Raw genomic sequence first — 20,346 nt, 5'->3', positions numbered from 1 at the left:
GGCCCGCACTCGGGCTCCGGGCTGCGCGTCTGTTGGTCGGGCCCGGGGCTCAGTCCGTGTGTCCCGCGCGGGGCCCGCCTCCTCCGCCCGGGACCGTTCGCAGCCAATTAGGCGCGCGCGCTAACGAGGGCGGCGGAGCCCCGCGGCCGCCTGCGGGCGCACGTGTGTGCGGCGTGTGGGCGCGTGGGCGCCGCCGGCGGGGCCGCCATAAATGCGCGGGCCGGGCGCGGCGGGCGCCTGAGGCGGCGGCGGAGGTAGCGCCGGGCAGCAGCGGCTGAGCGCGGCGTACCGCGCGGAGAGCCAGCCGAGCCGCGGCCGCCTGCGCGAGACCGTGCGGCGGCGCCAGGGCCGCCGGGGATGGGAGCCCAGTAGCCGGCGGGGCCCGAGCGGCCGGAGCGGCGGGAGGCCGGCATGAGCGCGAGCGGCCCGGCGGCTCCCGGGGACGGCCCGGCGCTGCAGCCGCCGCCGCCCGGGCCCGGCCCGGGGCCCGCACCGCCCACGCCCGCCGCCGCCCGGGACACCATGGACGGGCGCGCCGACCTGCCCGCCTTCCCCCGGGCGGGACCCCCGCCGCTCGCCGCCAGCGACACGGTGCCCGCGGCCCCCGAAGGTGCCGGGGCGGCCCGGCCTGGCCCGCCGCCGCGCCCCACCTCCTTCTCCGTGTTGGACATTCTGGACCCCAACAAGTTCAACAGCAGAAGACGCCGCTGTGTGCTTCTGGGCCCCGTGGCGCCCGCCGCGTGCGCCCCGTGCGCTCCGGCCCCGTGCGCTCCGGCCCCCGCCGCCCCGGGACGCCCGCCGCGCGCAGAGGAGCTGGAGCGCCGCGCCCTCGCCGCCGCCGGAGGAGCTGGAGCCGCCACCGGAGCTGAGCCGCCGCGTGAGTAGGACGCGGCCCGCTCCGGGCGCGGGAGCAGGGGGACGGGCGGCATCTACGCGTTTACGCTCCCAGGCCCCTCGGCGAGCCGGGCTAGCCGTGTGCCAAGACTCAGGGCAAAGTTCGCAGTGCGCGGGGCTCCGTCCGACCCGGACTCCGGGGCCGAGGCCGCCCCGCGCCTCCCGGGATGGCTCCGCCGGGCCGGTCCCAGGGCTGCGGGACTGCAAGGCCGGCCTTGGAAGGTAGTTGGTGCCAGAGGAGGAGGGGACCTGCGAGGCGGCGGGCCCGTGACCTCCCTGCCCCCACCGTGGCCGCCCGAGCCTCCCTCCCCCTTTCCTTCCTTTCCTCCCCCCCCTTGTTTTTTTTTTTTTTTTTTTGGACAAATCAGACTAATTGTGACAAAACGCTGGTTATCTCTGGAAAAACAATTAAATCCCTTCGATTACAGTTAAGGGGAAATGTGCTTAGCGGCGGAAAGCGGCCGGTAATGGGGCGGCCCGCGCCCCCGGCCCGGTCGATATCCCATTACGGCAGCATGCATATCTCTTTCAAGCACCTTGCAAACTCCCCCCGAACATCTAAATTATAGGGTCAAAATTCGGATAATTACTCGATTAAAACCTATTACACTTATTAGGGGCCGCTATTGATCGAGAATTGCATTCGACCGGCTCCTGATTGCTTTTGGTGCCCCCTCCTCCGGCCCTTCCTCCCTCCAACTTCCCAGGCCCTCCACATAACAGGGACGGGAGCTCAGGGTGGACAGGGCTGGGGCCGCTGTCTTGGGGCATAGGGACCTCAGGGTACCTGGCTTGCCTGATCAAGGTGGGGTTGAGATGAAGGAGGAGCAAACCCAGGCTGGCTGGAGCGAAACCGTTTGGGCAGCTGGCGTAGCCAGGGTTCTGGGAGTCTCCACCTGGAGCCTCCACCCACATCAGGAGCCCATCCCAGCGGAAGGCCCTGTCTCTTGGCTCCGGGGGGAGTCTGGTCAGGCCCTCTTCCTCCTCAGACTGCCCCCGACGAGACAAAGCTAGTGGCCAGGTGCTCTCAGGGTCCCCTAGGGGACAGTCTGCTCCTGCTAAGGGGTGTGGGCCCCCTCCCGCACCTGCCCTCCTGACTTCCATGCACCCTGTGCAGTTGCTCTGGGGAAGTCAGCTAGCACCCAATTTGACATTTATTCACCAGGTTCTTAACGCCAACCTGCCTCAACAGCGGGGTCTTGGCGCCCGACTGGGTAGCACTGTGTTCACCACCTGCTCTGGCTTTTTCTCACGGTTGCACCACCACCTGTGGGGTGCAGTCTGCACAGATGCCCTTCCAGGCCCTGCCCAGGACAGACTCTGTCTTCCGAATTTTCCACACTCGAAATGCAGCCACCTCAGGGGCCTCTGCTTGGAAGACCGGTGCTGCTGCTCAGACTGGGCCTAGCAGGGACCCCCCCGGGACTTAGCATGCTCAGGACCCCCACCTCCCAGGCCAGGACCTCCTGCTCAGGACCCAGACCGGCGGTGCCTTCAGCCGAGGCACGGAGGGCTGCACGGTTCCAGGGCCGGAGGCTTGTGGTGGCAATGGGGCCAGGGCGGCCGGCTTTGGTCCCCACAAGTCCCCTCACGGCAGCCGGCTCCAGCCCCACTCCTGGCCTCTGGGCCGCCAGCTCTAAAATGCCCGGTAATTGGCTGGCCCTCGCCTTTCCGTAATTGGAGGGTAATATACGCCGAAATAAATTAAATGGCCGTTAACTAGTTTGCACATCACACAAAATGAGTTTAATTAAGTTTGTATCTGCCCCGCGGATCGATCGGAGCTTTCCCTCCGCCGTAAACCCCGCGCGCGGCCCGGCCGGCCCGGCTCGGGCAGACGCGGCGGAGGGGAAGCTTGGGCAGGACGGAGCGAGGAAGGGACGGAGAGCAGAGGCGGGCGCGCGGGCGCCGGGGGAAGAGGGAAGGAGAACGAAAGCGCTAAGGAGAAACGGAGGAGGAGGGAGGCGACGCAGAGAAGCGACGGCACGGGGGGAGGGAACCCTTCCCGGGGCGGGACAGCCCGAGGGCACGAGCGCGCGGAAGGGAGGGCGCCGCGTCCTAACTGTCCTGTGCTCCCCGCCCGCAGACGCCGGCGACCCCTACAAGGCGGACGAGGCCGAGGCCAGCGGCTACAGCAGCGGCGGCGGCGGCCGCAGCCCGAGCGCCGACAGCGGGGACGACGCGCCCGACGACGACGACGACGACGAGGCGCCCGACGCGGGGACTGCGCGCGGCGCGGAGGAGGCGCGGGGAGGCGGCGGCGGCGGCCTCGCGGCCCGCGGGTCGGGCTGCCCGGGCGCGGCCGAGGCCGAGGCGCCCCCCGGAGCGGTGGACGAGGCTGCAGCCCCCGGCCCCCGCGGGAGCTCGCCCGGAGCCCCGGGCCCGCCGGGGGCCTCGGCAGCGGCGGCGGGGGGCGCGGGGACGACCCCACAGGGCGCGGCGGCGACGAAGCCCAAGCGGAAGCGCACGGGCTCGGACTCCAAGTCCGGGAAGCCGCGGCGCGCGCGCACCGCCTTCACCTACGAGCAGCTCGTGGCGCTGGAGAACAAGTTCAAGGCGACGCGCTACCTGTCGGTGTGCGAGCGCCTCAACCTGGCGCTGTCGCTGAGCCTCACCGAGACGCAGGTGAAGATCTGGTTCCAGAACCGCCGCACCAAGTGGAAGAAGCAGAACCCCGGCGCCGACACGAGCGCGCCGACCGGCGGCGGCGGGGCCGCGGGGCCGGGCGCGGGGCCGGGCGCGGGGCTGCCCGGCGGCCTCAGCCCGCTCAGCCCGTCGCCGCCCATGGGCGCGCCGCTCGCCATGCACGGCCCCGCCGCGTACCCGGCGCACGGCCCCGGCGGCCTGGTGTGCGCCGCGCAGCTGCCCTTCCTGTCCAGCCCGGCCGTGCTGTCGCCCTTCGTGCTGGGCTCGCAGACCTACGGCGCGCCCGCCTTTTACGCGCCGCACCTCTGAGCGCGGCGGCGGACGGGACCCGAAGGCGCCCGCCGCCCGGGCTTTTGTAAGGCCGCAGTCGTGGACTCTGTACATAGCCGGTTGCTACAGAAGAGTTTTAAATTTATAAATGACTGTACGCGTCGGGGCCGGGCTCGGCCCGCTCGGAAGCACTTTGCTGAACTTGACTCAATCAATAAACCGCAGGAGGCTGCACCCGCGTCCCTCAGGCTCCCGCGCTGCCCATGCCCGTCGGCGGGGACTTCGTTGTGACCCAGGCGCCTGGGGCTGTTGGACCAGGCGCTGGGTTCAGGCCCCAGTTTCCCTGCCAGGCCGGTGTCCCAGGGCCAAGCTCTGCTGTTCGGTGGTGCCTGGGCTTCCCCCAACCCCCCCCCCCCCCCCCCCCCGCCACGCGCGCTTGGGGCTGTGCGACTAAGTCGGCTGTGCAAGAGTCCCCGGTCCCCGCGTCTCCCCTTCCCCCACCCCGGACCCCATGGCTTCAGGGACATCCCCTTCCTCCTCTGTGTGGCTTTAGGGGGCTCTTCAGGGTGGAGGAAGCCCGGCGGGACAGAGCGGGCACAGGGTCGGGGCTGGGAGCAGCACTGTCCCTTGGGCACGTACCCTTGTTGCCTGCACCCAGAGCACCAGGCCAGGGCCGGGGTGGCTCATGTTGGGCACCGCGCCCCCCAGGCCCAGCAGAGATGAGCTCCTGTCGCTTCCCAGAGGAGGGAAGCTGGGGCTCCCCAGGCTCGAGCGACTTGCTGAAGGGCACCAGAGCTGGACGGCATGCCCTGCCCGCAGGAGTCCAGCACTCCAGCCCAGCGCGGCCACCTCTTCTCCAAGGACTCGCGGGTCCCGCTCTGGGCGCGGTGCCCACACGGGTTCCTGGAGCCCTGGGAACTCGGGGGAGAGGCTTCGGCGCCTAGCCGGTGGCTGCCCGACGCAAGAGCCGAGGCTGAGGGGACGCAGGCACCGAACATGGTGAGGAGGGGTCCCCGCGGCAGCACCGCCTGCACTTGGGAAGAGCTCAGAGGGGTAGCAGGATGCCGGGCGCTGTGGGGCCCATGCGCCCGCCCAGCCCTGCAGCTGGTCCGCATGGAGCCCTGCATTGCAGAGGGAGCCAGCTGTGCTTGGGGACGCGTCTTCTCTAGGCGAGCGTCCCCCTCCGTGTGCGAGGAGCCCACTGAGCTCTCCGAACTTGCTCCTGCGCTAGGCAGCCCTCCAGCATCCACTTCGGGGAGGGCTGGGGCTGAGTCGAGGAGCGAGAGCGCGCTGCGAGGGTGGGTGGCAGCGGCCTGGGCAGGAGTGGAGAGAGCGCCCCCTCTTGGCTTCACCTTCGTTAGTGGCTAGAGGGCCGCCGAGGGGCAGCTGGGACCGCCCTGCCCCCGGCTGCGCTGGCCTCCCGCAGGCTGCTGCTGTCCTTCAGAATGTCCAGGTCCCCCGCCCCCCACCTGCTGCCCCTCCCCTGCTCTCCGTCTGCACAGCCCTGGCACCAGGGAATTTTCCGCTAAGTAACCCTGTTGACGTTGTCAGCCCCAACAGCGGGGCTCTCCCGTGGGCACGGCTCGGCGCGCCCTGTGTGCGGGTGGCTCAAGTCTGCTGAATCCAACAGGAGAGGGTGGAGGAGGTGGGGACACCCCTCGTCTCACACTGAGGCCTGGGCATCCAGGGTACAGGCAGCGGACAGAGGAGACGCAGAGCTCCAGAAGGTTCCAGAGGGCTCTTGGCCTAAAACCAAATCATCAGCTTTATTGTGCACGTAGCCCAGCCGGGCTCAAGGGACTGCCCAGCGAGAAGCTACAGCTTCACCTCCTGGGAGTGGGGAGGACAGCCCCAAAGGTGCTGGGGCTTCCCCTAAGCCCCCCGCTTGAGCTCAGCGGGGCCTGCTGCATCACGGCCCTCAGAGGGCGAGCACGAGGTCGACCACGTACAGCCACCCTGGGAGTCTGCCCAGCGCCTCCTGCGCCGGCACTCGCAGCCTGAGCGAGAGGCAGAGGTGAGTGGTGGCTTTCCCGGCCCCTCATCCCTGTCCCCCTACCACGGGGTCCCACTTCGCTGTTAGTGCCACGCAGGGCTGTCTCAGCTCCGGGATCTGAGTGCACTCTGGGAGGTCCCAGGACCAGTCCTGGCTGCAGTCGGCATCCTCCCGGCATCCCGGAACACACCCCTGTCGTCTCTGTGTCCTGTCCAGCAGGGCACAGGCAGGTGTGAGCGGGACAAACAGACCTGAGGGCCTCGCTGTCTCCTGCCCAGGGACTGCCAAGCCCCGGCAGAGGCAGAGCTCCCTCCCCATGAGGCCGCTCCCCACAACTCTCGGCCCTCCTCTCCTCCCTCCATGCCCGCCCACGGCTGGCACTCTGGTGCCTTGCTGTTAGGATTGGCTTTGGCCGCAGGAAAGAGAAAACCCAAATGAACACGAGTTGAAAGGAGATTATTCGTTTTCTATTGTGTGAGGGAAATCTGGCCACTGGCAGCCCCAGGCAACTCTGACACCCACACAGAGTCCTTGGAAACCCTCTTCCATCCCACTGTCTGCTACAGCATCCCTGGGCAGGGCCCTCATCCTCAGAGTCCCAGATGAAGGGCGATGCTCCGGTCATCACATCCCCATTCCAGGCAGTGGACAGGAAGGAAAGGAGAAGAGGGGGTACACCCCTTTTCCTTTTAAGGTGCTTTCCCAGAAGCTCAGGTAACACAGCTGCTCACAACTCACTGGTCAGAGCTTGGTCACATGACCACTGCTAGCCAAAGGAGGCTGGGAAATGTAGTTTTTAAAGCTGGTGGTGCCTTACTCCTTGTAAAGCAGGGAGAATGGGTATAGGGGCTGCTAGCGGACCTGCCACCCTCGCAGCTTTGCCCGCTTTCCTGCCTACCTGCCCCGCTCAAGTCGCACCAGCTCTGTTCCACCTCCCCTCTCCAGCAGCTCTGGGCCTCACCCTCGAGAGGGCACTTGCCTGGCCAGTAGCCTGCCGCCCCTCCCCACTGTGTCCACTTTCTTCTCTCCACGGCCCCCCACCATCCCTCCCACTGTCAGCTCAGGCCACCGGCCTGCGTGCAGGGCGCTCTCGCTCCTCACCCACTCTTCCCCGCTGGACCGCGTCCACACAGCCTCCTGCTCCATGCTGGGTAGTGTCCAGCTGCGCCCTTCCAAGCCTGAGTTACCCGAAGAGCTGTCTACACCGGTCTTTTCGTGGCTTCTCCACTTGAGCCCGCATGGCCCCCGCCCCACTGCCTAGCCAGTTCTGCTGCTGTTCCCTCGCTCTCCCGCCCCCGCTGGACCCTGGGCTCCGCGAACCCCTCGTGTCCCACCTGCAGTCCGGAGGAGAGGATGAGCCCAGCTCCGCCGCCGTCGGGGAACGTGGCCCCCCGCCCCACCTCATTCCCCATCCAAGGACCCGACGCTGTCCTCGCTCTCTGGCCAGCCCTCCCCACCCCTGGCCGTCGTGCCCTCATCCACGTGGCCCCCTCCCCGCACGGCAGCAGAGGGCCTTTCTGTGGCCGCCTCTTCAGCCCCGCAGTCCGCCCCACGACCAGCCACTGCCTGTGCCCCTCGTGCCCCTCCTGCCTTACCTGCAGAGTCACTTGTGACCACTTGCCCCCTGACCCCAGAAAGCCAGCCTGATCGGTCACATCCCCCATCCCGAAGTGGCACCCAGGGCCCACTGTGGAGTCCCCGGGTCTCTGCCCTGGGCCACCTGAGGTTCCCGTGGCTCTCAGCTCAGAAGGACCTTCCTAGGCTATTCGAGGGATCAGGTGAGGCTTCCTGGAGGGGGTGGCATTTCCATGGGGAGGGTAAGGCTGGATATACAGCCTGGGGCAGCAGGTAGTAACAGCTGGCGGGGGAGGGGGGTCAAGTAGGTCATTCTCAGAGATGTAGGGCTGTCGCACATAACTCCATGGGGGAAGGGGGCTCTCTTCCATTCCAGGACCCCATCCCCCACAGGCAGGTGACAATGCCAGGATGCCATGTCCCACTCCATCCCAAACAGCCCTGTGTGATGGCCCTTTCAGAGCAGCCGGCTGAGGGCTAATCTGTTCACCCTCTTGCCTGGACATAGGGGCTGCTTGTAGCAGGATGCCTATCCCAAGCATAAAAGACTGCATTTTCTGCTTTCTGGACAGCTGGACACTGCTGTGTGCCTAAGTCTGGGCAAAGCAGCAGGGCACTTGAAAAGGCTCTTCACAGGAAATGGAGGTACACCCCCTCCCCTTCTTCCATCCCCATACCCTGTGATGGCTGGAACCCCAGCAGTCACCTTGGGCCAAGTGGTAGCCTTGGGGATGGAGGCCCTATGCACTGATGCCAGGAAGAAAACAGCTCAACAGCACTGTGGGTGCCTTCTCACCAGCTTGGGGCACCCACCTTAGGGCTTTTCATGACAGAAGCACACATAAACCCTGTGTTGGAGTTAGCTAATTCTGCGACACCCCTCTTTTGTAATGGTCCAACCAACCCCAGTCCTGAGGCCATGACACTGGAATGATGCTCCCTGGGCCTTGCCAGTCCTCCCTCCCGCCGTCCGCTCTGGACGGCGACAGCAGGGCCCCTCCATCCCATGCTCCACCAGCAGACTCCATGGCCCGAGTTAAGTTTCCCGAAACGCCCCCCTCCCGCCCTGCCCCTCTTGTTGTGTAACTGCCTTGAAGTGAACAGAAAGAGGCTGTGACGTGAAAGCACAGAGCTACAGTGGTCACAGCGGTGTGGTCACACAGGCAAGTTGACGGGGCGGAGCGGACAGGCCGTAAGCAGAACCGCTGTCTGTGGTGTCGACGTGAGAGAAGGCGGTGCGTCACATCCGCTGAAGAAACACTACTTTGTCAAGGAAGGGATGACACAGCCGCACAGCTATTTAAAATAGAAAACTGGGTTTCCTGGGTCATAGTTTATATTACAACGACTGATAAATAGATCAGTGATTTAAATGTCTAAATGAAACCCTTAAAAGTGTCACAGGAAACACAGAAAAAAATTTTAATATAATCCTTGACTAGGGAAGGGCACAGAGACTCAGATCCACGAACATCAGGAGGCAGAACAGCCAAGTCAGCAGGCAGGAAATGTTTGCAACTTGTCACACAGAGCTCGCTTTCTTAACGAACAAGGAGCTCCTGCATAAGCCAACAAACCAACAGGAAAATGAGCAAAGGACATGGACGTACAGCTCACAGAACGGGAGCAACAGTGAGCGCTCGACCACATGACAAAATGCTCAACGGCTCACTCGCGAGAGGCAGGCCGCTTATAACCGCGAGATGCCAGTGTTCCACGGGGCTTGGCAAACATCCAGATACTTGCCACCACACGGACGGAGGGAGGGTTCCGGAAGCCTGTGTTCTCGCGGCTGGCTTCCGGGAGAGCAAGCTGACTTCGCGGGGCCTCAGCCCGCAGACACACGTGGCTGTGCGTGAAGACGTGTGTGTACGGCGCATCCATGGCAGGACCGCAAGGAACAGTAAAAGGCGGGGAAGGGCCTTCCTGCCCAGCAATCGGGACTGCTCAAAATGCCACAGAACCCGGGGAAAAACTGACAAAATTAACCTTTTCAAAACTCTGGAAATTAACCAAAGACCCGTAACAGTCCAAGGAGGGTTTTTCCTAGAAAAACGGCCCAATCTTGGCGGGAAGGGCAAACCTTGCAGCATTTTCAGTTGGCTATTCCCATCCCCTCTCTCCACCTCTGCAGTGGCCTTTATAGAAGCCAGCAGCCTCAGAGCCAGAGCAGCTGTGGAGATCCGCAGCCGGCAGCCGCTGGGAGGGGAAGACTGGGTGTGGCTCCCCCAAAGCCCCACCCTCAGACCCTCCTCACTACTGGAATAGTCTGGCGGCTACCTGGAAAACACCCATTCGCCAGGCTTGTCTTTTCCTGGCCTGACTCAACGGGCTCAGTGTGGATCTGTCAGGAACCATTAGGGATACTGTTAGCAATGAGGCTGCCTGCAGGCAACACCTGCGTGGCCAAAGGAGAGGCTGGCGAAAAATCTCGAAAGACCTGAAGAGTACTTAGCTCTCCGCACTAGCTGAACTTGAGGCCCTGGACAAGCAGGAAGTGTGAGCTAAGACAGAGTTGGCAAGTGCCCAGCTGAGTGTTCGAGGCGTGCCCAGCACACACACAGGGCTTTCTGCCAGAACCACAAGACTTCTTGGATGAAAGCGTTTGAGGACGTCTCTGAGCAATCATTAGCTGATCACTGAGCTGACCCAACAGGGACTTCAGTGGCCCAGCATGACAAAGATTACAAGTTTCTACATAATCACTCCAGAAAAGACACTAAACAAATAGCAACAACAAATTGTGGGGGGGGGGGGTCTGGTCCAGAGTTGCCACATTATATCATCTAAAATGTCTAATTTCAACAAAATAATTATGACACACAAGGACACAGGTAAGTATGGCCCATACATAAGGAGAAGAGCGTCAATGGAAACTGTCCCCGAATAAGCCCAGATGTTGAACTTATCAAATACTGTAGGCCAGATCTTATAAATATGCTCAAAGAAGTAAAGGAAGCCACGTCTGAAGAATGGAAATATGAGATAACGTTTCACCAAATAAAGAACATTGGTAGAAAGAAAGAAATTGTAGAAGAGAACCAAATAGAAAATTCTGTACTTGGAAAGTACAAGTGAAATGAAAAATTCATTAGAACAACTAAATATTAGATTTTAGTTGGCAAAAGAAAGGATCTGCGACCCTGAAGATAGATCAGCAGGTCCAGTCCAAGGGAACAGAAAAAAGAATGAAGAAAAATGAACAGGGCCTCAGGGACCACAGAGACACCACCAACCACCTGACAGACACATAATGGGAGTCCAACGACGGGGGTGGGGTGGGGTGGCAGAAAGAACCTCTGAAGAAATAATGGCCCCAAACCTCCCATATTTGATGAACAACCACCTCTACATCCAAGAAGCTCAAGAGATTCCAAGGAGGACAGACACAAGGAGATCCGTAACGAGACACATAGTTAAAACTGTCAAAAGTCAAAGACAAAGAGCATCTTGAAAGCAGCAAGGAAAAAACCCAACTTATTGTGTACAAGGCATCTTCCAAAAACCCAACTTATTGATTAACACTGGCTTCTGGTCAGAAACCATGGACACCAGAAGGCAGTGCCATGATACATTCAAAGTGTTAGAAGAGAAAGACTACTAAAAACATATCAAAATCCAGCAAAGCTATTCTTCAAAAGTGAAGAATAAGTTAAGACATTCCAGATAAACAAGAATGAGGACAAGTCACTGCTAGCAGACCTATCCCTCAAGAAACACTGCAGGGAGCCCTTCGGATCAAAGTAAAAGATACTCGTCAAGTCCACAAGAAGCAGCAGTGCACTGGTAAAGACAACCACACAGCCAGAGAGCAGACAGTAGAAATGTATTTTTGTTTGTAAATCTTTTCTTTTCCTGTCTGACTTTAAAGAGCTGCATAAAGCAATAATCACAAAACCATGCTATGGGCTCACAATCTATAAAGATGTCATTTGTATGACAAAAATGGCACAAAGGCACTAGGAGGGAACAAACCTATATTAGAGCAGAGCTTCTGTACGCTCCTGAGACTAAGCTGGTATGAAGCCAAACTAGACTGTATTTACTTGTTCACTGGAATCTCCAGAGCAACCACTACAGAATTCCCCAAAAAACAATAACTCAGTGAAAGACACAGGGGAATTCAGTGAACAACCACCTAACACACACACACACACACACACACACACACACACACACAGCAATGGGGAAAAGAGGAAAAAAGACGTGTAGAAAAACTGAAAAGTGGCAGACATAAATCTTTCCTGATCAGTAATTATATTAAAGGTAAATGGACTAAATATTGCACGTGGAGGCAAAGATCAGCAGAATAGATTAAAAGCCATGATCAGCAGCAAGCTGTCTACAAGGAGCATGTTAGAACCAGAAACAATGAAAGCACAAGGGTGGAAGAAGACGTACCACGCAAACAACAACAGTAAGGCGTACGGATATCATACAAAAGAGACTTCGAGACAAAAGCTGTTACTAGAGACAGAAGATCCCATTACAAACGGGTCAATCCACCAGGAAAAATAACACTATAGACACATGTGCGCTTAACAACAGAGCCCCAAAGCACATGAAATAAAACTGACAGGAAGGAAAGGAGAAACGGACAATTCAAGAATAATGGTTAGAGACAGCAATACCCCACTTTCAACAATGGACAGAACTGGGTTGAAGATCAACAGGGAAAGAGAAGACATAAACAACACTATGAACCACCTCGACCTAACACATATCTACAGAACACTCAAGGACAGAACGCAGTTTCTCAAGTGAACACGGAACGTTCTTCAGGATGGTACATATACAAAATAAGTCTTAAATGTCACAGGACTGAAATCATATACAATGTATTCTTTAGCCACATGGAATGAAATTAGAAATCAAATAACCAAGGAAAATTGGGGAAATTAACAAGTATGTGGAAATTAAACCAACTCCTGAATAATCAACAGGTAAAAGAAATTCAAGAGAAATTAGAAAATACTTGGAGATAGGGGCGCCTGGGTGGCTCAGTCCTTAAGCGTCTGCCTTCAGCTCAGGGCGTGATCTCAGAGTCCTGGGATCTGGCCCCACATCAGGCTCCTCCACTGGGAGCCTGCTTCTTCCTCTTCCACTCCCCCTGCTTGTGTTCCCTCTCTCACTGGCTGTCTCTCTCTCTGTCAAATAAATAAATAAAATCTTAAAAAAAAAAAAAAGAAAGAAAAGAAAATACTTGGAGATAAAGATGAAACACAACACACCAAAACTCATGCAATGAAGGTAAAGCAGTGCTTAGATGAAAACTTACGTTTGTAAACCCCTATATGAAAAAGAAGCTAGACCTCAAATCAATAAGCTAATCTTCTATCTTAAGAAATAATAAAGAGAGGGGCGCCTGGGTGGCTCAGTCGTTAAGCGTCTGCCTTCGGCTCAGGCCAGATCTCAAAGATCTGGCTCCACATCAGGCTCCTCCGCTGGGAGCCTGCTTCTTCCTCTCCCACTCCCCCTGCTCGTGTTCCCTGTCTCGCTGGCTGTCTCTCTCTCTGTCAAATAAATAAATAAAATCTTTAAAAAAAAAAAAAAGAAATTATAAAGAGAGAAAACTAAACCCAAAGTAACCCAAAATAAATAATAAAGATCGGAGTGGAAATTAACAAAACAAACAATGAAAAAAATGAGAGAAAAATCAACAAAACCAAGAGTTGGGTTTTGAATAGATCAATAAAATTAATAAGCCTTTAGCTAGACTGGCCAAGAAAAATTTAAAAAAGTAAAAAAACACTCAGATTCCTAAAATCAGGAATGAAAGAAGAGACATTGCCAGCAACCTTACAGAAATAAAGAGAATTAGAAAGGAATAGTATAAACAAATGTATGCCAGCAAATTATAACTGAAAACTTCTTTGAAATAGACAAATTTCTAAAAATATAGGAACTACTGAGACTGACTCAAGGAAGAACAGGAAACCTAAACAGATCTACAATAAATAAAGATAATAAATTAATTTTTAAAGAATTTTATTTGTCAGAGAGAGAGAGAAAGAGTGCAGAAGCAGGGTGAGAAGCAGGCTTCCCGCTGAGCAGGTAGCCTGATTCGGGACTCAATCCCAGGACCCTGGGATCATGACTGGCGCTGAAGGCAGACGCTTAACTGACTGAAACAAGATAATAAATTAATTAAAAAAAAAATTTCTCACAAGGAAAAGCCCAGGACCAAATGACTTCACTGGTGAATTCCACCAAATGTTTAAAGAATTAACACAAATCCTTCATAAACTCTTCCAAAAAACAGAAGAGGAAGGAACACTTCCCAACCCAATCTATGAGGCCAGCACTACTCTGATACCAAAGCCAGACAAAGACATCATAAGAAGAAAAGCATACGGTAATATCTCTTATGAACACAGACACAAAAATCCTTAACAAAATACTAGCAAACTATGTCAGTGGAATCGCAGAATATTAGCAAACCAAGTGCAATAACATATAAAAAGAAATATACATCATGACCAAGTGGGATTTATCCCATGAATACAAGGGTGGTTCAGCATATGAAAAACAATTCATGTAATGAACCATATCGACAGAATAAAGGACAAAAACCACATCATTTTAATAGATACAGAAGGATATCTGACAGAATTCAACATCCTTTCAAGAAAAAAACACTCAACAAACTAGAATTAGAAGGGAACTTTCTCAGCCTGGCAAAAAGCATCTACAAAAACCCACAGCCAACACCATTCTCGATGGTGAAAGACCGAAAGCTTTCTCCCGAAGACCAGGAACAAGATGAAGATGTCTGTTCTCACCACTGCTATTTGAGATTGTACTGGAGGTTCCTAATTTGCCAAGGCTATTAGGCAAAAGAAAGAAAGGCATCCAAATTGGAAAGGAAGCATTCTATTTACAGATGACATGATTGTGCGTAGACAAAATCCCAAGGAATCTAGACACACACATGCATGCACACTATTAGAACTGAGCTCAGCATGGTTTCAGGCTACAGACCAACATACAAAGACCCGTTTACTTCTATACATTATCAATGAACAATCCAGAAATGAAATTCAGAAAACAATTTTATTTACCATAGCACCAAAAAGAATAAAATACTTAAGAATAAATTTAACAAAATAAGTGCAAAACTTGTACATTAAAAACTACAAAAAGCTGTTGAAATAAGTTAAAGAAGAGCCAGATAATAAGAATACCCCAAGTTCATGGATCATTAAACTTAATATGAAGATGACAACACTTTCCAAAGGGATCCCTAAATTCAACAAAATCTCTACAAAATCTCAGGTGCCCTTTTTGGTAGAAATTAACAAGCAGATCCTAAAATTCATTTGGAAGTGCAAGGGACCCAGAATAGCCAAAATAGTCTTGAAAAAGAACAAAGTTGGAGAACTTACTTCCAGGTTTCAAATCTTACCACAAAGCTATGTTAACCAAGACACTGCAGTATTGGCATAAGGATATATTGGTCACTGGAACAGAATCGAGAATCCGAAATAAAGTCTTACATTTATGGCCACTAGATGATCGGCAAAGGTGCAGGGTAATTCAGTGGGGGAAAGAATAATCTTCTCAACATATGGTGCTGGGACAACTGGAATCCACACACAAAAGAATGAAGTTCGATCCCTACCTCACACCATATACAAAAATGACCTCAAAATGGATCAAAGACTTACATTTTAGAGCTAAAACTATAAAACTCTTAGAAGAAAACCTAGGAGTAAACCATGATCTTGGATCAGGCCAGGTGCTTGACACCAGAAGCACACGAAACAGAAGAAAAAATAGATATTGGAGGTCATCAAAATTAACAACTTAGTGCTTCAAAGGGCACTATCGGTAAAGTGAAAAGAGAATGGGAAAAATATTTGCAAACAATATAAGGGTCTAGAACATATAAAGAATTATTTTTTTTAAAGGTTTTATTTCAGAGAGAGAGAGTGCGTGCGCAAAGCAGAGACAGAGGGAGAACCAGGTTCCCCGCTGAGCAGGGAGCCCGATGTGGGGCTCCAGCCAAGGGCCCTGGGATCATGACCTGAACCGAAGGCAGGTGTTTAACCGACTAAGCCACCCAGGACATATAAAGCCCCCTAGAACATATAAAGAATTCTTACAACTCGAAAAATGTAACTGAAAATGGGCAAAGGATGTGAATAGGTATTTCTCCAAAAAAATACACAAATGGCCAATAAGCACATGAAAAGATAATTAAGATTACTCATCATTAAGAAAACACAAATTAAAATCAAATCAAGATACCACTTCAGGGGCGCCTGGGTGGCTCAGCCGGTTAAGCATCTGCTTTGGGCTCAGGTCACGGTCTCTGGGTCCTGGGATGGCGCCCCCTGTGGGGCTCCCTGCTCAGTGGGAAGTCTGCTTCTCCCTCTGCTCTTCCCCCCTCTCGTGCTCTCTCTCTCTCAAATAAATAAAATCTTTAAAAAAAAAAGATACCACTTCGCACCAAGATGGGTAAGATTAAAGACTGATAACGTGTTGACAAAAACAGGGAAACTGGAGCCCTCACACACTGGCGGGAATGTAAGTAAAACGGTGCAGTGGCTTTGGAACAGTTTGCGGCTCACCAACAAGTTAAACGCAGAGCTGCCAAATTAACTAGCAATTCCACCTCCAGGCGTAAACCTAAAAGAAATGAAAATATGTCCACACAAAAACTGGTACACAAATGTTCACAGAAGCATGACTCCTAGCCAAGCGGTGTGGGAGCAACCCAGTGCATGCTAAACAGATAAACGGCATGCTGTGCGCACACTGGGGTCATCACAGTAAAAGGGCACGGGGCTCCGACGTACCCCATGACATGGGAGAACCCAGGAGACGCCGCGCCAAGTGAACGAAGCCGGACACAAAAGGCCACGTGTTGCTAGGATTCTGTCCACCCAGAAAGGACAGAGCCACAACCAAATCAGGAGCAGCCAGGGGCTGGAGGAAGGAGTAGGGGAGTGACCACTAACGGGGACAGGCTTTCTTCTGGGGCGATGGAAAGTTCTGGAACCAGGTGGTCCAGGTTGTGCAACGCACTTCATGCTACTAGGTGGTACACTTCGAAAGGGTGAACTCTAGGGTGTGGGCGTACCGAGCCACTTTCTAAAAACACAAGGGCAGTGAGGTAGTTGTCGGCACTCTAACGCAGAACCATCACCAAACGCTCTGTGAGCTGGGCACGCAAGGCGCGACACTGAACGGTTCACGTCCCTGCTTGTCTTAAAAACAGTGTGTACGTGAAAGCGTGAGGCTTCCTAGCGTCCCTCAGAGGGAGCGCTGCCCAGGGAAAAGGCGGGGAGCTGGGAGCTGGGGGTGACACGGGGCCGGGCAGTGCGAGGTGCCCCACGCTGCCCATGTCACCTCCAGGCTCTCAGGCAGGCCAGACGCATAACCCACGTGGCAGTGGCCCCCAGGGCAGGGGAGAGTCCGCACCTCTGGGGCGCTGTGATTGGAAGGCGGACTATTTCCTCACACAAAATACACACAACAATGGTGGCTGTGGCTACAGCCCAGTCCTGTGTCTGTGCTCCCACCCTGGTGCCCTGGCTGAGGGAGAAGAGCTGACGGCCAGAGGGGACCACACACACCCAGTCTGGCCCTCTAATTCAGCGCATAGTTAAACTGGTTTGCAAACTTCTCGTGCTTCTTCTGGTCCATCTGATTCATAGCTGTGACCACTCTCTGAACAGCAGCCCTGTGGGGAAAGCAAAGCAAGATGCATCAGGGAAGCCTGGCCAGGGCTCTGGGCTCTGACCACGCTCTGGCTAGGATCGGGCCCTGGTCCCCAGGGGCTGCCACTCACATTCCACGCAGACTCCCTCAGACAGGCGACAGCTCAGAAATGGCTGCAGCTTGCCAGTCTGGAGCCTAAAAGTAACTCTGGCACTAACCCTGTGGGTTCCCTGAGCCTGAAGGCAGCTCCCAGGACCCCTCATCTCGCCAGCGCCAGGCTGCACCCTGGAATGCAGGCAGAGCCTGCCCAGCATAGCTGAGGGCAGAGCGCCAGACCCTGACCCTGCCAGCTCGCCCAGCCACGTGCACAGCACCCCAGGACAGTCATGGGGCAACACTGCAGTCCTGGCAGCAAAGACACAGACGGGCAATCGAGCGTGTCTTGCTGCCCGGCCTGGCTGCTGTGCCGCTGAGCGTGGGCTCCGCAGGGCCCCGTGCCCAGGAGGAAGCCTCTGAGGCCACCAAGCTGGGATGCCCCGCTGCCCCCACGTGACCGTGTAACCGCTGGACACAACTCCAGGGCTCGGTCACCCGTGGCCTCCAACAGGACAAGCTCATGGGAGCCACGTGTAGGTACTGAGGAAGCCGCCCTCCTGTCCGGCCCCCCTCAGGCCAAGTGCATGGTGACGCTGGCCAGGAGGACAGGAAGAGCCTCCTTTGCCCCCCGCATGGAGCTGAACGCCCTCCAGGGGTCTGCTTGAGAAGGCTGCCCCATGAGGAAGGCCCGACGGCACCCACAACCTGCACATAAATCCGACCGGGGAGGCCATGGCTTCACGGGGCTTCCTACACAAGCACCCTAAACGCCTGCGTCTAGCCAGCACAGTGGCGGGCCGGCAGTGAGAGTGCTGGCTGTGGCCTTCCTGCCCTGGCCCTGCCGAGTTCCCAACTGCCAGGCACATCCAGCTGGGCTGTGGAGACGCCCCATCCCTGACCCACGTCCCCGGCAGCACTCTCTGCTGGAACGAGACCCGTGTGCTGCCTCCCATCCCACCAGCCTTGGAGGGCCCCCCTGCCCGCAGTCACCATGTGGACACCCCTTCCAGGTCAGCCAGGCAAGGGAGGCATACGGCGCTGGCCCTGCCCCAGCGGCCCCCACTGAGGCCTCACCCCATCACCAGGAAATGAGGGTGTTCTGGCTGGTCCATGAAGCCCCTGCACTAGTAGACGCTTATCCTTCACCTTTGGGGTAACCAGCTCCAGGCTCTGCTCCTGAGGGGCCCACCCATGGCCCTCCTGGCTAGGCGCGCCCGTCCCCTGTGGGGACCTGGCAGTCACAGGGAGAAAGGTGCAGTAGAGAGGAGTTAGGGGCCCCAGGCCTTGACAGTATCTTGCAGCTCAGTCAGCCCCCCTCTGGCATCCCCAAATCCAGAGGATGTGGGGCAGGCATGCTGCGAGGAGCTCTTACTTAGCAAACACCTTCTTGGCGATGCGGGCACGGGCAGTGTTGGCCTGCTGCTTCAGGTCAGTGAGGCCAGGGTGCTTCCTCCTCTTGCCCTTGCCTCTCCCGCTGGACCGAGACGAGCCAAGGTCCACTCCTGTGGCAGCCTCCACATCTCTCATAAACTCGGGGTCCTGCCAATCTGCAAAGAGACCCTGAGATTTCAAGACACCCCCGACACCAACCAGAGAGCCTCTCGCTCGAGCCCTGAACTCTCCTTGCCTCAAGGGCCGGCTGAGCTTGCCCACTGTTGGCCAGCGACAAAGGGGGCAGTCGGCAAGGCAGAGCTCACCACCCCTGTCCTGAGGCCCACAGGCCCCTGCGCCCACAGAGGCCAGAAAGGAACTGGGACAGGACCCAGAAGCCTCCTCTGGGGCAGGGGCAGGCTACTTCCCAGCCTCCAGCTGGACTGGGCCCCACCAGGTCCCCAATTATGGCGGCCAGACCCATCTGTAGACTGGCGTCTGTGGGCAGCAGGGGTGGCCAGGGCCAAGGGGTCAGCACGGGTGAAGCTTTCTTTTTTTACTGGTCCAGAGATGACTTAGCAACAGGCTTCAGCAATGAGGGGGTCAGTTCACCTCCCGGACAGCTCTGCCCTTCCTGCCACATGCAGTCTGCCATGGCCCAGGTCAGGCAAAGCAGCAGGAGACAGTGCTCCACGTCCCACAGAGCCTGGCCTCACCAGCCCGGGGCCACGCCGTGGCCAGGCCAGCGTGCCCATCGGCCAGGACTGAGGGAAGCTTTCACTGTCTGATGCCCGGGCTTCTCAAGGCCCTGCTACTTCCCTGGCTGCTCCTTCCCACCTTGGCATCCGCTTCCTGGTCCCAGTGGGGGCTGGTCTGCCTCTGAGAGTGGAGTCGGGCTCTGTGAGATAGCGCACCATCCAGCCTGGCCACCCAAGGCAGGCCATCCCGGTCAGGGGTGCGACAGCACAGCCCCCCTCACGTGCCCAGACCTACGGACACCGAGCCCGGCTCGCAGAAGGGTGCCAGGCGCCCCACACACCGACGGCGCCCGCTGTGCCCACGGGAACCCCACGGAATGTGCGCCCCAGACAGACGGATGGCTAGGCCTCCCCAAGTTGATTTTTTGAAGTGAAGGAGTACAGGGCTGCACAATTCACATCCAGGAATGATTAATCCAAGATTAAGGAAAACCGTCTAAACAGTTTATCTCCCGTAATAAGAAGGCGCCACAGTTTAGGGGCCCAGTGAATGGAGCAATTGTTTAAACACCACGGAAAAATACCGGCACCCGGTGGAGATGGAATGAGCATCTCAGTAAAATGAAGGAGCAATTTAAAAGCCTTTGAAGAAAATCAATAGATGCTGGGACCGCACGGCCTTCCTGTGCGCTGGCGGGCCCTGGAGCTCGGCGCGCATTGTCACCAAGGTTAGCGCCAGGGAAAAGAAAATTGCCCCGCGTGCGAGGGAGGCGGGGATCGATACTGTAGTTAGTAAAGAGATGCTATTTCACATCTGACTGGCCAGCGCCGGCCCACGGCCGCGGCCCGATACCTGTTGTTAACAAGTCACCGAGGGCTGGAGAACCAGATACTCTTCAGGGCTGACACAAAAAATACGCACTTAATTTGCTCCTGAGCGTGAGCCACCAGCGAAGGCCTCGCCCCGCGGATTAGCAGGTCAGGGGCCCCTCCCTGCTGCTGTCCACGGCCTGGGGGGCTCAGACTCGGTGTCAGCCTGAAATCTCGTATCTGTCGGGGGAAAACCCCACTGATGACGACAAGCACAGCCTGGCTGGGACCCCCCCCCCCCCCCGCCCCGTGCAGGCCAGTGCTGCC

General features: G+C 56.7%; 2 protein-coding genes across 3 annotated transcripts in view; one reads left to right on the top strand and one right to left on the bottom strand.

The window, feature by feature from the left end:
* The first annotated feature begins 411 nt into the window (after positions 1-411).
* On the top strand, positions 412-3,849 carry NKX1-1 (NK1 homeobox 1). The gene is made up of 2 exons (XM_026491538.3): positions 412-877; positions 2,981-3,849. Exons 1-2 carry the CDS (start codon positions 412-414, stop codon positions 3,847-3,849), a joined length of 1,335 nt encoding a protein of 444 aa, XP_026347323.3.
* A 4,927-nt stretch (positions 3,850-8,776) lies between these two features.
* UVSSA (UV stimulated scaffold protein A) overlaps positions 8,777-20,346 on the bottom strand; it is a 35,369-nt gene continuing 23,799 nt past the window's right edge. Inside the window, exons 13-14 of one of the 2 annotated variants that reach the window (XM_026485966.4) lie at positions 18,513-18,687; positions 8,777-17,066 (exon numbers count right to left, since the gene is read on the bottom strand). In XM_026485966.4, the coding sequence (XP_026341751.2) occupies positions 16,973-17,066; positions 18,513-18,687 (269 nt within the window). In that variant the 3' untranslated portion in view covers positions 8,777-16,972. The remainder of the gene's footprint in view (positions 17,067-18,512; positions 18,688-20,346) is intronic. The other variant, XM_044379387.3, reaches the window with a different exon arrangement.

The sequence above is a fragment of the Ursus arctos genome, unplaced genomic scaffold (assembly GCF_023065955.2).
Source record: "Ursus arctos isolate Adak ecotype North America unplaced genomic scaffold, UrsArc2.0 scaffold_9, whole genome shotgun sequence".
Taxonomy (NCBI): Eukaryota; Metazoa; Chordata; class Mammalia; order Carnivora; family Ursidae; genus Ursus; species Ursus arctos.
Note: the sequence above shows the minus strand (reverse complement) of the source record. Positions and strands in the feature narration are given on the sequence as shown.